This window comes from Carassius carassius, chromosome 12, assembly GCF_963082965.1.
Source record: "Carassius carassius chromosome 12, fCarCar2.1, whole genome shotgun sequence".
Classification (NCBI taxonomy): domain Eukaryota; kingdom Metazoa; phylum Chordata; class Actinopteri; order Cypriniformes; family Cyprinidae; genus Carassius; species Carassius carassius.
This window is the reverse complement of record NC_081766.1, coordinates 11,813,333-11,832,981: the sequence shown is the minus strand read 5'-3', so window position 1 is coordinate 11,832,981 and position 19,649 is coordinate 11,813,333. Positions and strand designations below refer to the sequence as shown.

The following is a 19,649-nucleotide window of genomic DNA, read 5'->3' as shown; positions in this document are numbered from 1 at the left end:
TTGATTTCTATTGACCTTGGGAAATTTGAAAGGTGTATGCACCGTGGTATTGACTACAATTTTGATAATGTGACAACCTTGATTCTCAATAGCATTTTTGTACTGAAGATATTGTTTCTGTTTAGACGAGAAAAAGTAGAAAGTCTTCAATCTGGTTTAAGTAATATGACCAGGGGCTTAGAGATTATTCCATCCATTCGAGGTGTCTAAACACCAGCATGTCCAATAACAATTGTATCTATTTTTTGCTGATCAAATTTCCCTTTTCTGATCAAATAAGCCCTGAATACCGTTTATCAAACCAAATGGAGGTAGTAGGTGTCATAAATACTATGCAAGCATACCCTAATATCCTTGAAATACACCTTGGCAGGAGATCATAGTACGCCAGGAGGTTAAATATACAGTAATATATCTGTGTAGATGAAGCCATTACAGCACTCAGACCCTAGCGCTAGTGCAACAGGAAATGTGCCAAAAGACTTACACCATGCAAAAGTCAGTGTTTATCATCACTGTAAAGCAATCATTTTAGATGACTGTTCTGCGTTCGAGAAAATAGTCCCTATCACATAAAAGTGCTTCCCCCTTTCCATAAACATTATTTTCCTTCAACAATTTTACACTGGCTGCCATCTTTGGCACTTGAAACCTTTTTTCATCATTCTTGCATTTTCCCCACCATAACATGCAACGTGCACTCTAACAGTATAAAACGTTTTCTGAAAATATGATCAGCAATACCATTATCATTTCTCCACAAAATAGATCCCACTGTCATGCTTATCATTAGATTTTAAAACAAACACTGTTTCTGGCCGCCATATGTGGCGACAGATGTCATCAAGCAGCTCTGAGGGGGAAGACAGACAACCTGTCTACATAACTGAAGCTAAGAAATTTAAGTTTAGGGGAAACACAGACAGAACATTTGCATTCTCTACATGTCCTTCATCTAAGATTCATTCTTCTCTGGAAAAGCTCCAGAGAGTCTGATGTACACGAACTGTGTGAAAAGGTTTGGAAAGGTCGTGAGAGCTTTATGAGAACAGCAAGTGATGCCTGGGTTTGAGCTGTTCTCATCAAGCCATTTTATATCACTATTTCATAATATTAAATACATGTATTTTAAATAGAACTTTGAAATTCCCCAGAAAGGTTTTTTTGTTCTTTATCACAAAGCTCAGTATAAAAACCTTCAAATATAGCCATCTTTTTTTTTATTTTTTTTTTTATAAAGCCTTCTTTGATTGAGGCCACAATTGCAATGTGAATAATATGAATTAGCCTCTGTATTGTTGCTGTTCAAAGTTAAAAGATTTAAGTTCCATGTGCACAACAGGGTGGCAGTGAAATGTTTTTTTGGGACATGTAGGACAGTAAATACAGATGATGATAAATATGCTGTAAAATAACAGTAGCAATATACCAAACATTTGAAAGTACAGTGGGAAAAATATGTACTTGATCCCCTGCTGATTTTGTAACTTTGCCCCCTTACAAAGAAACAAAGGGTCTGTAATTTTATGGTAGGTTTATTTTAACATATAGAGACAGAATATCAACCAAAAATTCCAGAAATAAAATGCATTATATAAAGGTTAGAAATGGATTTGGATTTCAGTGAGTGAAAAAAGTATATGATCCCCAAGCAGAACATGATTTAGTACAAGCACAGAAGAAAGATGTGTTTTGTAGTTGGTCACCAGGTTTGCAGACATCTCAGGACGGCCTGTAAATGTGCCTTATTGAGCAGGGGGACCTTGCGGGCGCTGCAGGATTTCATTCCATTTGGGCGTAGGGTGTTACCAGTGTTTTGCTTGGTGACTGTAGTCCCATTAAGATCATTTACAAGCTCCTCCTGTTTAGTTTGGGGCTGTTCCCTCACCTTTCTCATGATCATCCTTACCCCATAAGGCAAGATCTTGCACAGAGCTCCAGACCGAGGCCGATTGATGGTTGTTGTGTATTTCTTCCATTTCTGAATTATCTCACCAACAGTTGTCTCCGTCTCACCAAGCTTCTTGCTGATGGTCTTGTAGCCCATTCCAGCCTTGTGCAGATCTACAGTCTTGTCTCTGACATACTTTGACAGCTCTTTGGTCTTTCCCATGGTGGTGGGAGAGGCTGGAATGAAAGATACAGATTGGGTGGACAGGTGTCTTATACACCTAACGAGATGGCATTAGGAGTAACTACTTAAAGTGGCAGGACTAATCTGTGTTCCACATGGGCACATAACCAATCTGTGGGAGCCAGAATTCCTGTTGGTTGGTAGGGGATCAAATACTTATTTCAATCACTGAACTCTGAACTGATTATTTTTCCGCACTGTACATTAAGTATTTGGACACGTTTGCCACATATAAAGTATGAATATTTTAGCATTTGGAACAGTCTCAAACATGGCATTTATTTTATCAACTTTTGCCAGATTTATTTATTTATTTATTTTAATTAAACTTAATAAGCACTTTTTATTAAATGTTAAGTTATGGCAACTTCTGGTTATTTTCATTATTCTCAAATTTAAAATGTGATTACAGTCATTTAATTATAAAAGTGTGCAATATGATTTTATTTATTTTTTATTTATTGAGAAAGCAACTGAACCTCTAAAAAAAAAAAAAAAAAAAAAAAAGATTGAATAGCAAGGCTCAGGCAATTTCATAAAGGTCACATTGATTCTCCCATCTTAGCAGGTTGCTGTCTTTGTTTTTCAGGTGCAATCCATTTAACAATTTTTAACAAATTATCCAAGTAACAATAATTAGTCTATATCCCTTAGTCCAAATGCTTCTTCTAAATTACCTAACTAAATTGCAGGTTTGTTTGCGTTTGGCTAAGATTACTTTTAACTTAAAAGAAACCATAAATGTCTGCTGGATCCACTGACCACTTTTTGGAAACTAGAGATTTTCAGGGACACAGCATTAAAGTGAGGATCTGGCCGCCATAGCACGGTTATTGTGTGATTCAGATAGTCTTCACTCTGCTTTTGTGCATGATTTTGAAATTAAATACTGAATCATTCATTGCACTTCTCAGAAGCCTTGTAGTAGTAGTATGTTTTTCAAAGATCTCAAGGTTAATGACTTTGAAGATTTCTGAACATGAGGCTTCAGCAAGCCAAACAATGTATGTGGATCAAAACAGTCCTGATTCTTTCCAGATATTTTTAGGAAGTCATCATTCATTTAATTTTTGTGAAAGAAATCCCCTCTATTTACCATTAGGCCATTCAGGAGTCCTTGGGCACAGAACTACATTAATAATAAGAGCAAAGAAGATAATCTTATCTTCACATCTGGAGCTCTTATTAGAAAAAATTAATTAGCCTACTTAAATCTTGAGCACATGCTGCTTCATCAAAATGAGAGACCCTTAAGTTATGGCTTCAGAAATAGAACATTTTCCCATATAATTTATGCAGTTCATCACATCAGACTTTAAATATGAATTTGATGATAATTGATTATTCGCTGCATTATCAGCAGCAGTAAATATGTGCATATACCTGGTTCAAACATAAAATATGTTAATGCAGTAAGCTGAAGATTAAGTATGATTGACACAAAACATACTACATAGTCAAAAAAGCAGTTACCTTATAAATTGTGTTGCTGTTGTACTTTAATTACTACCACTGCTTCACTGAGGGAGATATATTTTAGGCTATAACAATGAAATGGTTTCTGACTTCCACACAGTTTTAGCCATCAGGACTAATTGGTCATGCACAGTGGGCACGCTGTTTTCTGCAAGATTATAAATTATTAAATAAAAGAAGGATAGTCTTTCAGAAGCATTGAAGTTCAGTGAATAGGCTCTGTCACATAAGGTCTTTCCCCATGTAAAATTACTTATGTAAAAATGGACACTTTTTATTTAAAAAAAAGTTTTTAAAGTTTTTCACTTTTTTTTTTCAATTTGCTTGCTCATTATAGTTATGACAAATGGAGGGAATTTTATCATATCTTATTGAGAACGTGTTCACTGGATGTGCGTTATTGAAGCTTTTACAGATTTAGGTTCCTAAATAGTCTACTAAAGAAAACACATTTTGTATGGGTCAGTGAATTTTAGTTTTTTAAGAATATACATACATATACATAGTTTACTGTCGAATAATAATAACAACTAATAAAGCAATTGGACTCAGCTATTTTTTAGTAAATTTTTTTTCATTGTGCAAATACCACATGCTAATCTTTCCATTGATAATGATTCATTGGTCCCTACAGATCTGCTGTTCATTCTCTCTTGTTCTCTCTCTATTATTTGTGTTTTGCTTTTAATGTGATTCATTTTTAATCCAGCTTATAAAAATAGCAGCACTCACTGATTAATTTGTAGCATTTTATATATAATAATGTACTTGCATTAAATGTTAATCTTCTTCATCCGTGGAAAGCTGAAGTTGTAAATGTGCTCATGGTCTTTTAACACATTTCTCCATGGGGGGCTGTAGTGCTAAGTGCATGTCATCTTGCTTTTGCACTATCAGACTGTTCCAATGTTTTTTGTTTTTTAATTGCCCACTTACATAATTGTTTCATTAGCTCTTGCTAAAAATATTTGCCTGAAAATTCGAAGACAAGATGTGTGTGGGCACCTCTGCTGAGCAGAGCCAGTAAATATTAGGTTAATTGAGTCGGTTACAGTAGCACTTAGGGCTCAGTGCTGCCATTCCGTATTATTTGCATATATTAGGAACACCGCTGCAGTCTTGGGAAGAGGGAGTCCCGCTAGGTAAAGCAGTAGGAATTGACTTGTCACTGCTCTGTGTGTGGGAGAGAACGGAGTTCAGGGTAAGTACACTATCATACATCTCACCTGCAATGCAGTATATAGTACAGTATTTTAGGACTGACAAAAGTTTATATATATATATATATATATATATATATATATATATAGATATATTTTAAAGATATATTTTCGGCAGCCATTAATTCAGTCCTTCAATTCTTTGATGAATAGAAATTTGAGAAAAGTGAAGAAAAGCAGTGTGCAGCTATTTTATTTTTTAATGTTTCAAATCTTACCATTTTATTTATTATTATTATTATTTTGCTGATTGCTTCACCTGCCAAATATGTCCTGAATAAAATGTTCTGTTCAGTTCTTCTGTTTTCATTAAATCTAAAGCAATTTCTTTATATTATTTCAGATCTTGATTATGTATGTGCAGAGGCAAACGCAACTCTGTTGTGCGCACCATCCATTTATTCTGAAATATAAAGACATTATCCTGAGTGTAAGTTTGAGAAAGATGGATATGAATTAGAGTGAGCTCTTGCACTTGGTTTTGAAAGATGAAGTTGTGATTTAATGAAGTATGATTAATCAAGTTTTCCAGTTGTGATTAATCAAGTTCATCCAATCTGCTAGACTGTGTTGTTTAGAGTTGTGAAAATGCAAGCTCTGATTACCTGGGGAACTAAAGGTAATTTGATTTGTTTGCCACATAGGGTAAAACTTAAAGGTTTTTATTACATAGGAAATTGATTTATGGAAAGTGGCATTTGTTTGAGTTATCACTTACTCTAATGGTTAAAGCTGCTTACAGCAGAAGTTTGCAGTTTAACTGTCAAACAACACTATATTTTGGTGTTAGGGAATGCATGTATACTGTTTCTGTAATGTGTTGTGAAGTTTGAAACATTCGGAGTGGTTTTATGTAATTAGACCAAGAAAAAAAATCTACAATGGTTGTCATGTAGACATAAGCAAGAGATCTAGATCTGTTTTTTCTCTCCTCTATTTGATATGTGACTTATGCTTACACTGATTATCTGATGGATATTTGTATTTTGAGAGTCATGGACATCTCTTTGGCTGTTTGTCAAGGGCACTAGTTTGTAAATGTCAAGCTAATATTTTTCAATCACTGTGTGAGAATTTCCATGAGATATTATGCCAGTGGTATATGATTGGTCAACACATGGCAATAGTCAGGATTAAGAATGTTATGTTTAGCATAAAATAAGCAAATGAGGCCATATTAGTTATTAGCTAGTATATTAGCTTTTGCCAGTGGAATAACCTATATATTCAAATTATATTGACTTATACACTACTGTTGATTTAACCACAAATGCAACAATTATGAAGACTGTTAGTAAAATCACAGTAAAAACAGTCAAATCAATTTTAACCGAAATATGTTCTTTTAAACTTATTTTTCATCAAAGAACCTAAAAAAAAAAAAAAAAAAAAAAAAAATATATATATATATATATATATATATATATATATAAAATATTCAACTTTGATTCAAATTATTTCTGAAGGATCATATGAAAACATGACATATGACAAACACACATTTTTGGGGGTCAGTTACATTTGCTCCTTTGAGTACTTTTTAGTAAAAAGATAAATAAATAAATAAAAACACTGATACAAATGCATGCCCATTTGTAAGAACTGGTGAATATCGAGCATCATAATTAGACACATCATAGTTCTAAAAAGGAAGACAATGATATATATTTCGGAACAAGAACAACAAAAACTAAAAAAAACAATTCTAGAAAAATTGGAATAAGAGGATGGGAAGGAAGTGAAGGGAAGATCAGAATTAATATCAATGTTTCCAAGTAACAAGACATGCAGTGCTCTTCAGTCTGGCATGTCATGTCAATTGCTCGTTCATTTGCAATTATCTGCTAATTTCAAGGCATAATTTGGAGTATTTTTGAAATTGCAAAGAAACTTTCTTTTGAACTAAAGATCAGAAAGTCTCATGAGTAATTTCATGTGTTTTAGCAAACCCTCACATTTTATTAGCTACTGTATACAGATGCTAGTCAGATGCCAGCGTCCTTTAAAACGTTACTTATGTTACTTATGCACTCTAAGATGACTGCCGCTCACAAATTGTCTGTATTAATTTGAGGATGTTTCCCTACCTTCTGCTTTTTTCCCAGCACTATTCTTTTGATGCCAAAGTGATCAAAAACCTACAGATATGATAAAAGAACAAAATATGTTGTTCTTTTTTTCATAGTGACTGTATATCAGTGTCTGCCAAACGAGCATGTAATGTTTCTTCTGCTGGATCAATTCAGGAAAATTACCTCCAATTTTCTCCCTAAGCCAAGAATGTTTTAAAAAAGAGATCACCAGTCGTCTTCTTTTATGAAGTGTCCTTCTTTGGATCACTGACTTTGAGCAGGTGCCTGTGGTATTGTTGTCACACCATGGAAATTGCAGAAGCGAATAAAATGCATGATTTTGTTTTAGTGGATATGCTATGCAATAATCATACAATTATTCTTAGTCATTAGCTGAAGGTATCTGTTATGGCCTTAGTAGAGAAGTAAAGCACTTCAAGCTGTGTCTGTATTTTTAAAATACTCCTCTGTTACCCACTGAGGAGCATCACAGATTGTTTGCCTCAAATGAACCTTAAAACAAGTTGTATTACAATTTGTGCAAAATTACGGTCACACCACGTTGATTTCTCTATCTGTAGCGTGATGAGAGGTTGAATGGCAAAGAGATACGTGTCCTCATCTGTGTTTCGGTTTTAGCACTTCCATTAGCAGGTCCTTGCTTCTTTTTAACCCACCAGTCCCCAAAGCCCCATTGGCTTGGTCCAACACTATAAATAGACTCGTGCAAAGACCCCCCTCCCCTTTTTTAAAAGAGCATTCCTTTTTAGAACCCTTTGTTCTTGTCTTCTACCACAAAAGCACCTGCTTTAACATCATATTTGCCTTAGGTGTAGCTTATGGGAGCTGTCTGCCAGTGAGGGAACTCTGGTTGCATGCAACTTAAGACTTTGCCCTGTAACCCTCACCATAATCAGCCATAGTCGACCAGCCTTGGTGATGAAATGTGTCATGCAGGGGATGCCGTGGCAAGCAACTATGTTTCTATGTGTCTGGCAAATGCCACGTCCCCTTACCATTACGGATAGTTGCAGGTTCCCGGGAGGCAGGAATCTGGTTTGTGATGTCACAAACCAAGGAAGAAGCTTGTTGTAGTTCCTTACCAGCCTATTTTTGTAGTCCTTAAACAGCGATTTCTTTAATTGAAAATATCTCCCTTTACATTGAACTTTGAGCATCGTAACTTTGCAGACATGGTTTATGAGCATCGTAACTTTGCAGACATGGTTTATGCTCTAACAGCAACACCTCTTTGTGGTACAGTATATGCATATACAGAATGTTCATTTCAAAAACCTTAGCAAGTCTAAGGAACTCGTGAAGGCATGACTGAGTAAAACCTAAGAAAAGCAAATGAGCAAGCTCATGCCTGAAATCTGGACATGTATGCTATTAGCCACTAATTTAAACATAGTGTTATTGATAGCATTAATGCATATGTATTCCAGTTAAGTGTCTGTGATCAACACTGGCATGCCCATGCTTCAGCCTGACTGCCCTGAAAATGTCTTTTAAAATCCTCCCGCTGTGTCGCAAATGGAGAGTGAATGCTGAGGGACTTTCTTTGTTTGCCTCCTGCTGGTTTGAGGGAGGCAGAGGTGTCTTTGTCATGCATGTGGTTATATTTATAAATATCATGCTGAAAAATTTTCGGCAGAGCTCAGAGTTTAAAGCAGATTAGTCTCTCGGTGTAGGTGATCAATGGAAAGAACCTACGTGCACTTGCCTGAATTTTCAGACACTGCACCGACATCCCACCGAGGCTGAGACTAGTGATAGTTCTATTGTGGCTCCCCCTGAATATTTGTGATAAGACTCGGTAACAGAGCTCTGTGCTGTAGTGCAATAACAGGGTTGTGCCTAGCTGATGAGCCTCGTTGAACTGTAATTGTCACGTTACTCGTGATTTAAAACATTTTCGTTTTACTCTGTCATGTTAAATATTTGGTGCATATTTGCTGAAAATGCAGTGCTTCGCTTTGGCCTTCTGATTCTTTCCTGTTTGACTTGTTGTTGTTTTTTAGTGGGTGTGCATGTAGGATTTGTTATTAATATCCAAGACATCTGTGTGTTGGCTACTTTTGACCCTGAAAATGTTGAAACGTGTTTTAAAAGAGTATTGTCTGCTAATAATGTTAGAAACAGTTTATTATTATTATTATTATTATTATTATTATTATTATTATTATTATTATTATTATTATTATTATTATTATTATTTATAGTTCAACAGCATTCTTTTATGGAAATGATGGCAGTAAAAATGTTATTGCCTGGTTTGTTTTGCTATGGCTAGTTCCACAGCTACCTTCTACCATTTTATGCTTCCTAAATACACACAATTAATAAATAATATTTTCATACTTCTTGCTTAAATTTACAAAATTACGGTGTGATAGAAAATGGTGCAAAGTATTTTCTATTTATACATATATAGTTATTTTATTTCATGTTATTATCAGTATATGTTCATAATTTTAAATGTAATATTTCATAATTTTTTACAATGGATTTTCATAATTGAACTGTATTATGACAGAGTAGGACAATATAACATGATTTAAGAGAGTCAAATATTTGAAAAGTTGATGGTTTATGTTATAGAGATTCTTAGACAAAATCAAATGTCACATTTAATTGAAGCCACAGCATATGACCTAACCACACTATATTGTGCATGGTTTTATATCTAGTCATTTTCCACTCTTTTCCCATGTCAACTGTAATGCATTAAGAGGCTCAAGGTTGCCAACATTTAAAGTGAAGGATTCTATGCTCAGTGGATTCTCAAGTGTGTATGTGTTTTCATCCCTGTGTTGTGCATTATTTATCACTCAAAGTGGCAGGTGACATTGGTTAGTTGGTGGTGTTTATTTATAGAGTGTATGAATCTAGCAGTCGTTGTAGTGACTCTACAGTTGTTGATTTCAGTTATGAACTCAAATCACTTTTTAAGATAAAGGCACCAACGCAGTCTAATACATTGCTTGTTTTAACACACTACTTTTGAATGCATTGTTAGTTTTGTGCGTAACAATGTGATTTATTGTGATTAACAATAAATTAGAATGTCATGAAAAAGTTAATTTATTTCAGTAATTCAACTCAAATTGTGAAACTCGGGTATTAAATAAATTCATTGCACACATACTGAAGTAGTTTAAGTCTTTGGTTCTTTTAATTGTGATTTGGCTCACAAAAGCCAAAAACCCACCAATTCAATCTCAACTAATTAGAATATGGTGACATGCCAATCAGCTTATCAACTCAAAACACATGCAATTGTTTCCTGAGCCTTCAAAATGGTCTCTCAGTTTGGTTCACTAGGCTACACAATCATGGGGAAGACTGCTGATCTGACAGTTGTCCAGAAGACAATCATTGACACCCTTTACAAGGAGCCACAAATATCCATTCCCAAAGAATCTGGCTGTTCACAGAGTGCTGTATCCAAGCATGTTAACAGAAAGTTAAGTGGAAGGAAGAAAGTGTGGAAGAAAAAGATGCACAACCAACCTAGAGAACCGCAGCCTTATGAGGATTGTCAAGCATTTGGCACCTGCCCACACTGCTAAAAGCACCAAGCTGGTTAAATGACCATGGTGTTGGTGTGCTTGACTGGCTAGCAAACTCACCAGACCTGAACCCCATAGAGAATCTATGGGGTATTGTCAAGAGGAAAATGAGAAACAAGAAACCAAACAATGCAGATGAGCTGAAGGCCACTGTCAAAGAAACCTGGGCTTCCATACCACCTCAGCAGTGCCACAAATTGATCACCTCCATGCCACGCCAAATTGAGGCAGTAATTAAAGCAAAAGGAGCCCCTACCAAGTATTGAGTACATGTACAGTAAATGAACATACTTTCCAGAAGGCCAACAATTCACTAAAAAAATTTTTTTTATTGGTTTTATGAAGTATTCTAATTTGTTGAGATTGTAATTTGGTGGGTTTTTGTTAAATGTGAACCTAAATCATCACAATGAAAAGAACAAAACACTTAAACTACTTCAGTCTGTGTGCACTGAATTTATTTAATACACAAGTTTCACAATTTGTGCTGAATTAGTGAAATAAATGAACTTTTTCACGACATTCTAATTTGAGAAGCACCTGTATGTGTATGTGTGTGTGTGTGTGTGTGTGTGTGTGTGTGCTCTTGTTTTTGTAACATATCAGGACACAACTCTGTATAATGACATGGGTATGATTAGGGGTGGGTGATATCTCGATATTTAAAATATATTGAGATATTTTTTAAACACGATATGGATTTTGACATATCATATATCGATATATTGTTTATATTTAATTCTGATTCTGCCACTTTGCTTGTTTGTCTTCTCTGTGCTGTGCTCACCCCCACCTCCTTGATTTTGTTCCCTCTCCCCTCCAGTTGTACATGGCGTCACCCGCAACCAGCCCGGAGGCAAAACTAGTCTAAAAAAAAGGTCAAATGGCTCCATTATATGGAAATAGCTCTGTTTTAAGGCGTCGGGCGAACAGCAAACAGATGTCTACTGTAGGGCCCTATGATTTCCGCGATGCAGAAAACGCGGATGGAATCGCGGAATCCAGTCATAAAAAAAATGGAATTTACAGTTTAATGTGGAATGTCACGGAATTTGTCAAATTTTAAATGAAATAATCAAAAGTAGGTCATTGAACTCACATCAAATCAAGATATGGACTAATATCTGTAAATAATAAGCCGGAAAAGTCTATTTCAGATGCATGTTCTTTATATCTATGAAACAATGTTTGTTTATGTTTGTGTGTTGTAACTTCGATGTAAAATTTGTCTATGTAAACTCAGCTGCCTATCTTGGCCAGGACACTCCTGTAAAAGAGATTTTAATCTCAGTGAGTCCTCTTTCCTGGTTAAATAAAGAAAGAATTTAAATATGAATCCTGCATGTTCTGCGTGTCTGTGTTAATGAATGGAGCAGAAGCACTTCTTCGTTTTATTACACACACGGAAGCGCGTGTGACGCTCGCGGTAATTTCAACGTCTGTCTTCTCACTAAATGAGGATGTGAACACATGAACAACATCTCCAGAACTGCACTGAGAGTCACTTCATGAGCATCTGACCATTTGATTTCAGTAAAACTAGCGTCATATCACATCATAGACTGTAGCATCACATATACAGAACTGTAACGGTAAACCCGTCAAAATAAAAGTATTTGCCAGAAATCTTTTTCTAGCCTATTGTTCAGGAGAATGTACATAGCCTACTACTACTATTAAAATGAAACGAACATAATTTAAGGAATAATCATACAACATTTCTTCCATGTATTATTTTTAATAGTAAATTCCCTTTGTTTACCAAAAAATAAAGTTTGCTTAATTTTAAATAATTAAAAGATAAATTAAATGAACGTGTTATGCCTTCATTTGATAACCAGAAAAATGTGAATACACAGAATTTAAGAGGAGAAAAAACATTTCACATAAGGCTATTTTAAGAAAAAAATGTAACAAAATAAGTTGTTTTTAAGCATTTAAATAATTACGCTTGCTTAAACACAGAATTAGGTTAAAATAAAACATATGGTGAAGAAAAAATAAAACATTTCATAGGGCCCTAAACATGTAATATTTGGCATATTTGTTTTTACAGTAGTTTTTGGGGGTTATTTTTCCTGTAAAGATATCAAGATATATATATCGTATATTGAGATATAGCAAAATATATTGAGATATATTTTTTGCTCCATATCGCCCAGCTCTAGGTATGACACAGGTATTACAAGGAGAGGGTGACTTATGAGGACATAACCCATGTCCCCATTTTTCAAAACGCTTATAAATCATACAGAATGAGTTTTTTTGAGAAAGTAAAAATGCACATTGTTTCCTGTGAGGGTTAGGGTTAGGTGTAGGGTTGGTGTAGGGCCATAGAATATACAGTTTGTACAGTATAAAAACCATTACGCCTATGGGATGTCCCCACTTTTCACAAAAACAAACGTATGTGTGTGTGTGTGTGTGTGTGTGTGTGTGTACTTTTTATTAACTAACATTAACACAGATTAATAAATGTATTGTTCAATGTTCGTTTGTGTACCATGCGCAAGGTTTATGAGCATAGTCCATGTCTTCTCCGTTTTAAGTGTATCTCTGTGGCAGAATTACAGCGCCACATGCTGGTCTGGCATGTATACTACATCGTTTTGTGGTTTTGTGTAGATGCGGATATTTCTTGAGACAAGGAAAAAAGATCGGATTGGGGTAAACACCGTCTCCGTGTGGACGGGGCCGATGAAGTAACGGGTACTTACGGTTATGAATAGAAATGTAGCGGAGTAAAGAATACAATATTTGCCTCTCAAATGTACTTGAGTGAAGTCATGAGTACTCCCCAAAAATGATACTCGAGTAAAGTACAGATCCCTCAAAATTGTACTTAAGTACTGTATTCAAGTAAATGTACTCCGTTACTGTCCGGCTCTGGTGCTCAGTCTTAAGGCTAATTATCCAACATGAGATATTAAACATGGCTTTGAATCATTAACAAATTACTATTTACTAGCAATTGCGCTTAATGTTCAGGGTGTTGCATAGGCTTGCAAAATAAAACTGACTTTGACTGATTGGTTAGCCCTGAATTCTTATTCAGGGGGAAAATCAGAGGAAACATACCTTGGAACAGGCTTGTGAATGTAAACTTTGATCTACCGTGAACAAAACATCTCATGAGTTGAGTGGTCATGTTCATCCCTCATGATTCTTGTTTCTCTAACGCTGTGATAAGTTCAAGTTCAAGTTCAAGTTCAAGTTGAGCTTATTTATCATTCTGCTACATGTGTGGACATACAGTGGAACGAAATGTCGTGCCTTACTGACAGATTTGACTATAAATATACTATATATACATAATATAAATAAATGTTTACCTATACATAAGCTAAAAAAACCAGACTATATTAATGCTTCACATAATACTATACCTATACACAATAAACGTACTCATATATAGACTGAAAAAGAAAAATATATAGACTATATTAATGATTCATGTAATACTGTACATGTGCAAAGAGAAACATCGTAAGTCAAGCAACTGGCTGGGGAACAGTGCAAGATGATTTGTAGTTCATGAGCATGTAAACACGTATTACTGAGTCTTTGTGGGATTATGTACATACAGCAGTCTGTGTGAAAAGTGTCTAGTGTGCATAGAGGAGAATTGCAAAAAAAAATATATATTTTTATTGCACAAAAAAAAAATGTGGTAAGGTTGGGTGTGTTTGGGGGGTGGAGGAGGTGATACGGTTCATGTTTCAGGAGGTAGGGGGCTTGTGTGGGGTTTCAGAGGAGGGTGGGGTGATTTGAGTTCAGGCTCTCATAGTCTGAGGGAAAAAGCTGTTAAGCAGTCTGGTGGAGGGGGCTCTGATGCTCCAGTACCGTCTTCCTGATGGTAGGAGCTGGAAAAGACTGGGGGAGGGATGAGTGGTGTCCTTCATAATACTGTTTGCTTTGCTCCAGCATCGTGTGAGGAAAATTTCCAGGATGGAGTGGAGAAGGGCACCGATGATCCTTGCAGCTGTGTTCATTGTCCGATGGAGTGTCTTGCGGTCTACTGCACTACAGTTCATGTTCCAGACAGTGATGCAGCTGGTCAGCATGCTGTCTATGGTTCCTCTGTAGAATGTGGTGAGGATGGGTGGAGGGAGACTTGCTCTTTTCAGCTGGTGGAGCAAGTGTAGGCGCTGTTGTGCAGTGTGCAGAACACATCTGTGAATCTAACATGAATTAGACTAATTAGAGACTAAATAAATGACACACACCTGAACAGAATGACCCAATTAACTCAGTGAATGGAAATGGTGCAAAAGGAAAACAAAATCCAAACTGAATGATACAGTGACAATAATTGCTTATTATAATCGCTTGCATGCAGTACATGGCCTTAAGACTAATGTCTTGATCTGTGGAGAACAGAAGCTGATTGCAACCTTAGTCCTCCTGCCTGTATGCATCTATTTTGCTATTAAACAAAAAGTTTATTTTAAAATTGTTTAAAGATAGTCATTCTTAAATCATAATATGAATCCCACATAATGGCAGGCCACCACTCTCTGCTTTCTGATATGTTAGCCTTTGTTCTGTCTGCATTATGAATATTTAGATTATGCCAAACACCCTGGCCAGTTCTGGAAATGTTCTTCCTCAGAGGCAACCTTTGTAAAATGCTGTATTTAGCCAAAGGCCAGATTGTATATTTGAGTCTGTGGCTCTCTGTAAGCACAGACACAGTGAAAGAGAGGGGAGGGCAGGTTCTAACACTGCATCAGGATGTGAGATGAATAGTACTAGCTTTTTCCCCCTGCCCTCTCTTCTCTTCTATCACTCCCTTTGGTTTGTGCTTTCCTGCATTCAAACAGGTGTTTCGAGGTAACTATTACCCGATATGCATTTAAAAGAAAATTCGGCACAATCAGCCTTCAGATTGTGAAGGTAGTTTCAAAGTCTGGCTCCCTATAAAAGTTGGCTCATGTTTTGGACTGCATGACAAAAATGAATTAATCCATGGGTGGCATTACTAAAGGACATACAAAACTAAATTAAGTAGAACAAACAACAATAAGAGAAAAGAGGGCAGCTCAGGATGGATGGTAATTTGACATCATCATTAAAAAGATAATTTAGCCAAAAATGGAAAGTTTGCCATTTAATAACCCCTATGAATGTGTTATTGTGGCCTATGGGAAATTTAAATACATTTAATTACATTTAAAGGGGTCATATGATGTTTAAAGATCATTATTTTGTGTATTTGGTGTAACAGAATATGTTGACATTATTTTTCAAATGCTCAACATTATTGTAGGTCCTCTATGCCCCGCCTCTCTCAAAGTATCTATTGGATTCTTGATTTTGTATTGTTTATGCAAATTTTAATGAAATAATAATTTCCAGCAAAAAAGTAAATAAATAAAATAAAAATAAAAGTAATAATTTAATGTCAAATTAAAAGTGATTTCAAATCAAAAGCACATCCTGCTGAATGTAGAAATGAGGAAAATTATTATTTATTTATTTTATTTTTACTTTTCGTCCCAGCAGCTGAATTTTATTTTATTTTTTTTGTCAAAGATTGCAGCTTTATCTTTTTGACGTATGGCTGTTGAATTGTATTGGAAGCCTTTTGGAAATTGGAAACCTGTATTAACAGGATATGCCAAATACTAGATAATGAAATTAAGACCTAACACAAACAAAGGAATTGTGTCCATCACAGAATGCTATTAAACGAAATACATAGTTGTGGAAATTACATGACTTTGTTCCGGAAGTAGTCATGACTTTCAAAAAAAAAAAAAACCTTTTTAGGAGAGAAATAAAGTATTAAGAACTTGTAAGTGTTTTTTTTTTAAGAGATTTTATTTTCTAAAGATCCACAGGGGCACAATTGCTCATGATTAAAGAAACCAGCAAACAGCAGAATTTATTCCTATATTAGTCTTTTGTTTGTTGTGTCATGCATGTTGTTTCATTAATAAAAGTGCCTTACCACACCGGACCCTTGAGACTGAGTATGACGTCTAGTGATGAAGTGCAGAGTCACTTTGGCTTGTGCCTGTGCATATACAACTCATATAGTGGGTCAGGGGTTCTCCTCGTTTTGCAGTCTGCAAGCACCATTTTGAAAGGGGATGTCTGCCTCCCCTTTGTGTAAAATATTACTAATGTATAATAGCCAGCACAGGTCAAAAGCTTTGTTTTTCATTTGTTTCAGCATCACATCGGTGCTTAAGAACAACCAAAACAAAAAATGACAAACAAATAGAGGATTCTAAACACGTATTCAGTGTATGACCCCACCCATATAGTTCAATAAGCTATAAAATGACACATTACTCATTGTCAAAGGCTTATCCAAATCATCTGACCTTACTTATTAAACAGACTATCTGCAATGTCAAGAACATATGTTCAGTTTGCTTTGAGCTTTGAGTAAAAGGAAAGCCTATATTTAATTTCTCCGCCTTAATCATTGGTTAATGTGACGTCCAGTAGCACTATTCCTATTAATGTGTATTTGTTCTGACCAGCTGGAGTCATATGTCTTTTCATCCATTAACCGGACTTGAGGCTGTTTCATGTTTATTTCTAAAGTGAAGTTTGAATGTTGTAGGCATTGCTTTGCTATTCCTGAAATGTCTGTATTGATATGAATAATGTATAGTCACAGTATACTGCGTATAATTGCATGACAGGAGCATTTCTGATTTATCCTGCAAACAATCACACACTTCTCAATGCAACACCAGGGGCACAACCTCACATTCGCTGAGGGGTATGCAAGATCAGTGTGGGTGCCCCTAACACTAACCCTCACAGAAAAATCTCTGTAAATCACTGAATTAAAGCCTAAAAACTAGCTTGGGCATGGAAGGATACAAACTCATCCAGAGTGACAAAAGTTATTCATATCTGTATATATTTTTATATAAAATTATAATCATTTAATATGTTATAAAAAATTATAAAAAAACCGCATATTTAACATTTAAAAATCACTTTTTGTCAAAGTTCAGCATTGTTTTGTACTGAAGAATGAAGTGGTAAGAACTACAGAGATACTCCAGAATTGAACTGATATTAATGTTAATCACTTTGCACTCATAGGCAACAACTTTGTTGCCTGTTGAATGACTTACAATGAAAATAAATTATAGGGTAAGTGTACCAATCTCTCTTAGTTCACTTGGACATTGCTGTCCTCAGTTTAATGCATTGTTTTATTTTCCCTTTTGTCTTTTCTTTTCACCGCCCCAGAACGTTTCTCCGCTCTGTTCATTTTGGTCATGTGACCGTGTTAGAGCAAAGTGTCGGAGGTTTGATATTGATATGCACTGATATGTATTGATATGTAAATACATTTTTGAACTCATTAAATGATAAACAATGATTAAATAATAATAATAATAAACACATTTTTACACTTTGCTGCTTGAAAAACATTACATTATGTTTAACATCTTACGATTATTTATAAATAAAAATTAATATGATTTTCACAGAAAGATTTCGGCAAAATAGTGCCCCTATGAACTGCATGTACTGTACTGCATACCCCATTTTTGTGCCACTGTGCAACACAAATTATTTACTGAACCTGATTTTCTTTTGTTTATATTTGCAGAGATCTCTGGGAACTCTGAAGACATCCCGCTGGTGCGCTGGAGGCAACAGTGGTTGGAAAATGGTACTTTGCTCTTCCACATCCACCATCAGGACGGCAGTCAGAACCTGCCTGGCCCGGCCGCCACTGCTTACCCCGCTAGTGACTCCGCCGAGGAGGAGCTGCGTATCCTGCACATCTCTGTCATGGTATGCAACCCACACTGAGTCTGAGTATTTGATGTTTTCTGCACTAATTATTCAGATTTATTTAAAATGTCAAATAAGGAAAATCAAATGCTACCTTATATTTGAACAAAATTAATTCCAAAAACTTTTAAATTCCAGATATGGGTAAGGGTGTTGCTTCAACTGGACTCTTTCGGCCCTGTGAATTGTGGGGCCAAAAAATTAAATCAAACTCTCACTTTTGTTTTGTGATGAAAATGACATTTAAAATATTTTGGATTAATATGTCAGTCTCCATTGTCTTTGTAAATTTCATAGTTAGTATTTTGTGTAGTTTTGAGTTAATATATTACAATTCTTATTTTATCCCACTCAGAATTGTGATATATATAAACTCAGAATTCTGCCTTTCTTTCTCAAAATGTTCTGTTTATTTCTTATAACAGTAACACATTTGCAAGTTTATATCACACAATTCTGACATTGGAAGTCACAATTTATAGTTTGCATCATGCAATTAAAAAACAGAACTTAACTGAAATGAACTGTGGGATGCAAACTCTAGAAATTGACAGAACTATGAGATAAGAAGTTAATTACTGTTTTATTTTGAATTCAGTGGCAGAAACAAGCTTCCATAGTTTTAATTTGACTTAATATAGAAAAAGGAAAAAATCTGCAGTTCTGTAAGAGCAGATTTAGTGTGGACTGAGCCAGGAGAGAAAGCATTATGTAGATAAGAAAAGTTTGAGTTGCATGTGAGATAGAAAGGAAGATAACATTTGTTCAGATACAGTCAATTAGTGGTTACACCTCATTGTTCTCCTCTCTCAGATCATTATACTACTGTCATCCCCAGAAGAAGTTACCCTCACAACAATTGGAGCGAAGACTCTTCAGGGCATAATAATTTTAAAAGCTTTTAAGCACACTCGGTATAATTAGTGGAAAATCCATATTTGTAAATTGTCATGCTGAACAGCAGTGGGGTTTGTATGGGGGCAGAGTTAGCGGTGACTAGCTGTGTAGCTCTGATGAATGGAGAGTTCTGAACACAGGTTGGATGAATGGGCTCTTCAAGTCAGTATTCAAGTCAAGTGTTTGGTATGCAAATGTTTTAATGGGAAATGCACAAATGGCTCATTATTTCTATATAAAGTAAAAGGAACATATGGCGGCTCCAGGCTTTGCTGGATTTCCTTTGCTGCTTGAATTTAAAATCCTGTAATTGCACATCAGAGCAGTAAGGTAGCTGTTTTGTATGGTTAGCTGATTCTCTGTGCAAAGCCACTGATTACTGACAGATCCCTGTCGGAATATGATTCCTCTGAGTTCCGGGAAACCTCCTCTATTGAACAAACTCTGCTTGATCCCTCAAAAGCTGAAGAATATTGCATGCCGCCTATCTCAGACACAG

General features: G+C 35.6%; 1 protein-coding gene across 2 annotated transcripts in view; it reads left to right on the top strand.

The window, feature by feature from the left end:
- Positions 1 to 19,649, top strand: part of astn1 (astrotactin 1) — a 233,134-nt gene that overhangs the window by 31,875 nt on the left and 181,610 nt on the right. For both annotated transcript variants that reach the window (XM_059563470.1, XM_059563469.1), the window contains exon 2: positions 18,066 to 18,253. In XM_059563470.1, coding sequence (XP_059419453.1) covers positions 18,066 to 18,253 — 188 coding nt within the window. The remainder of the gene's footprint in view (positions 1 to 18,065; positions 18,254 to 19,649) is intronic.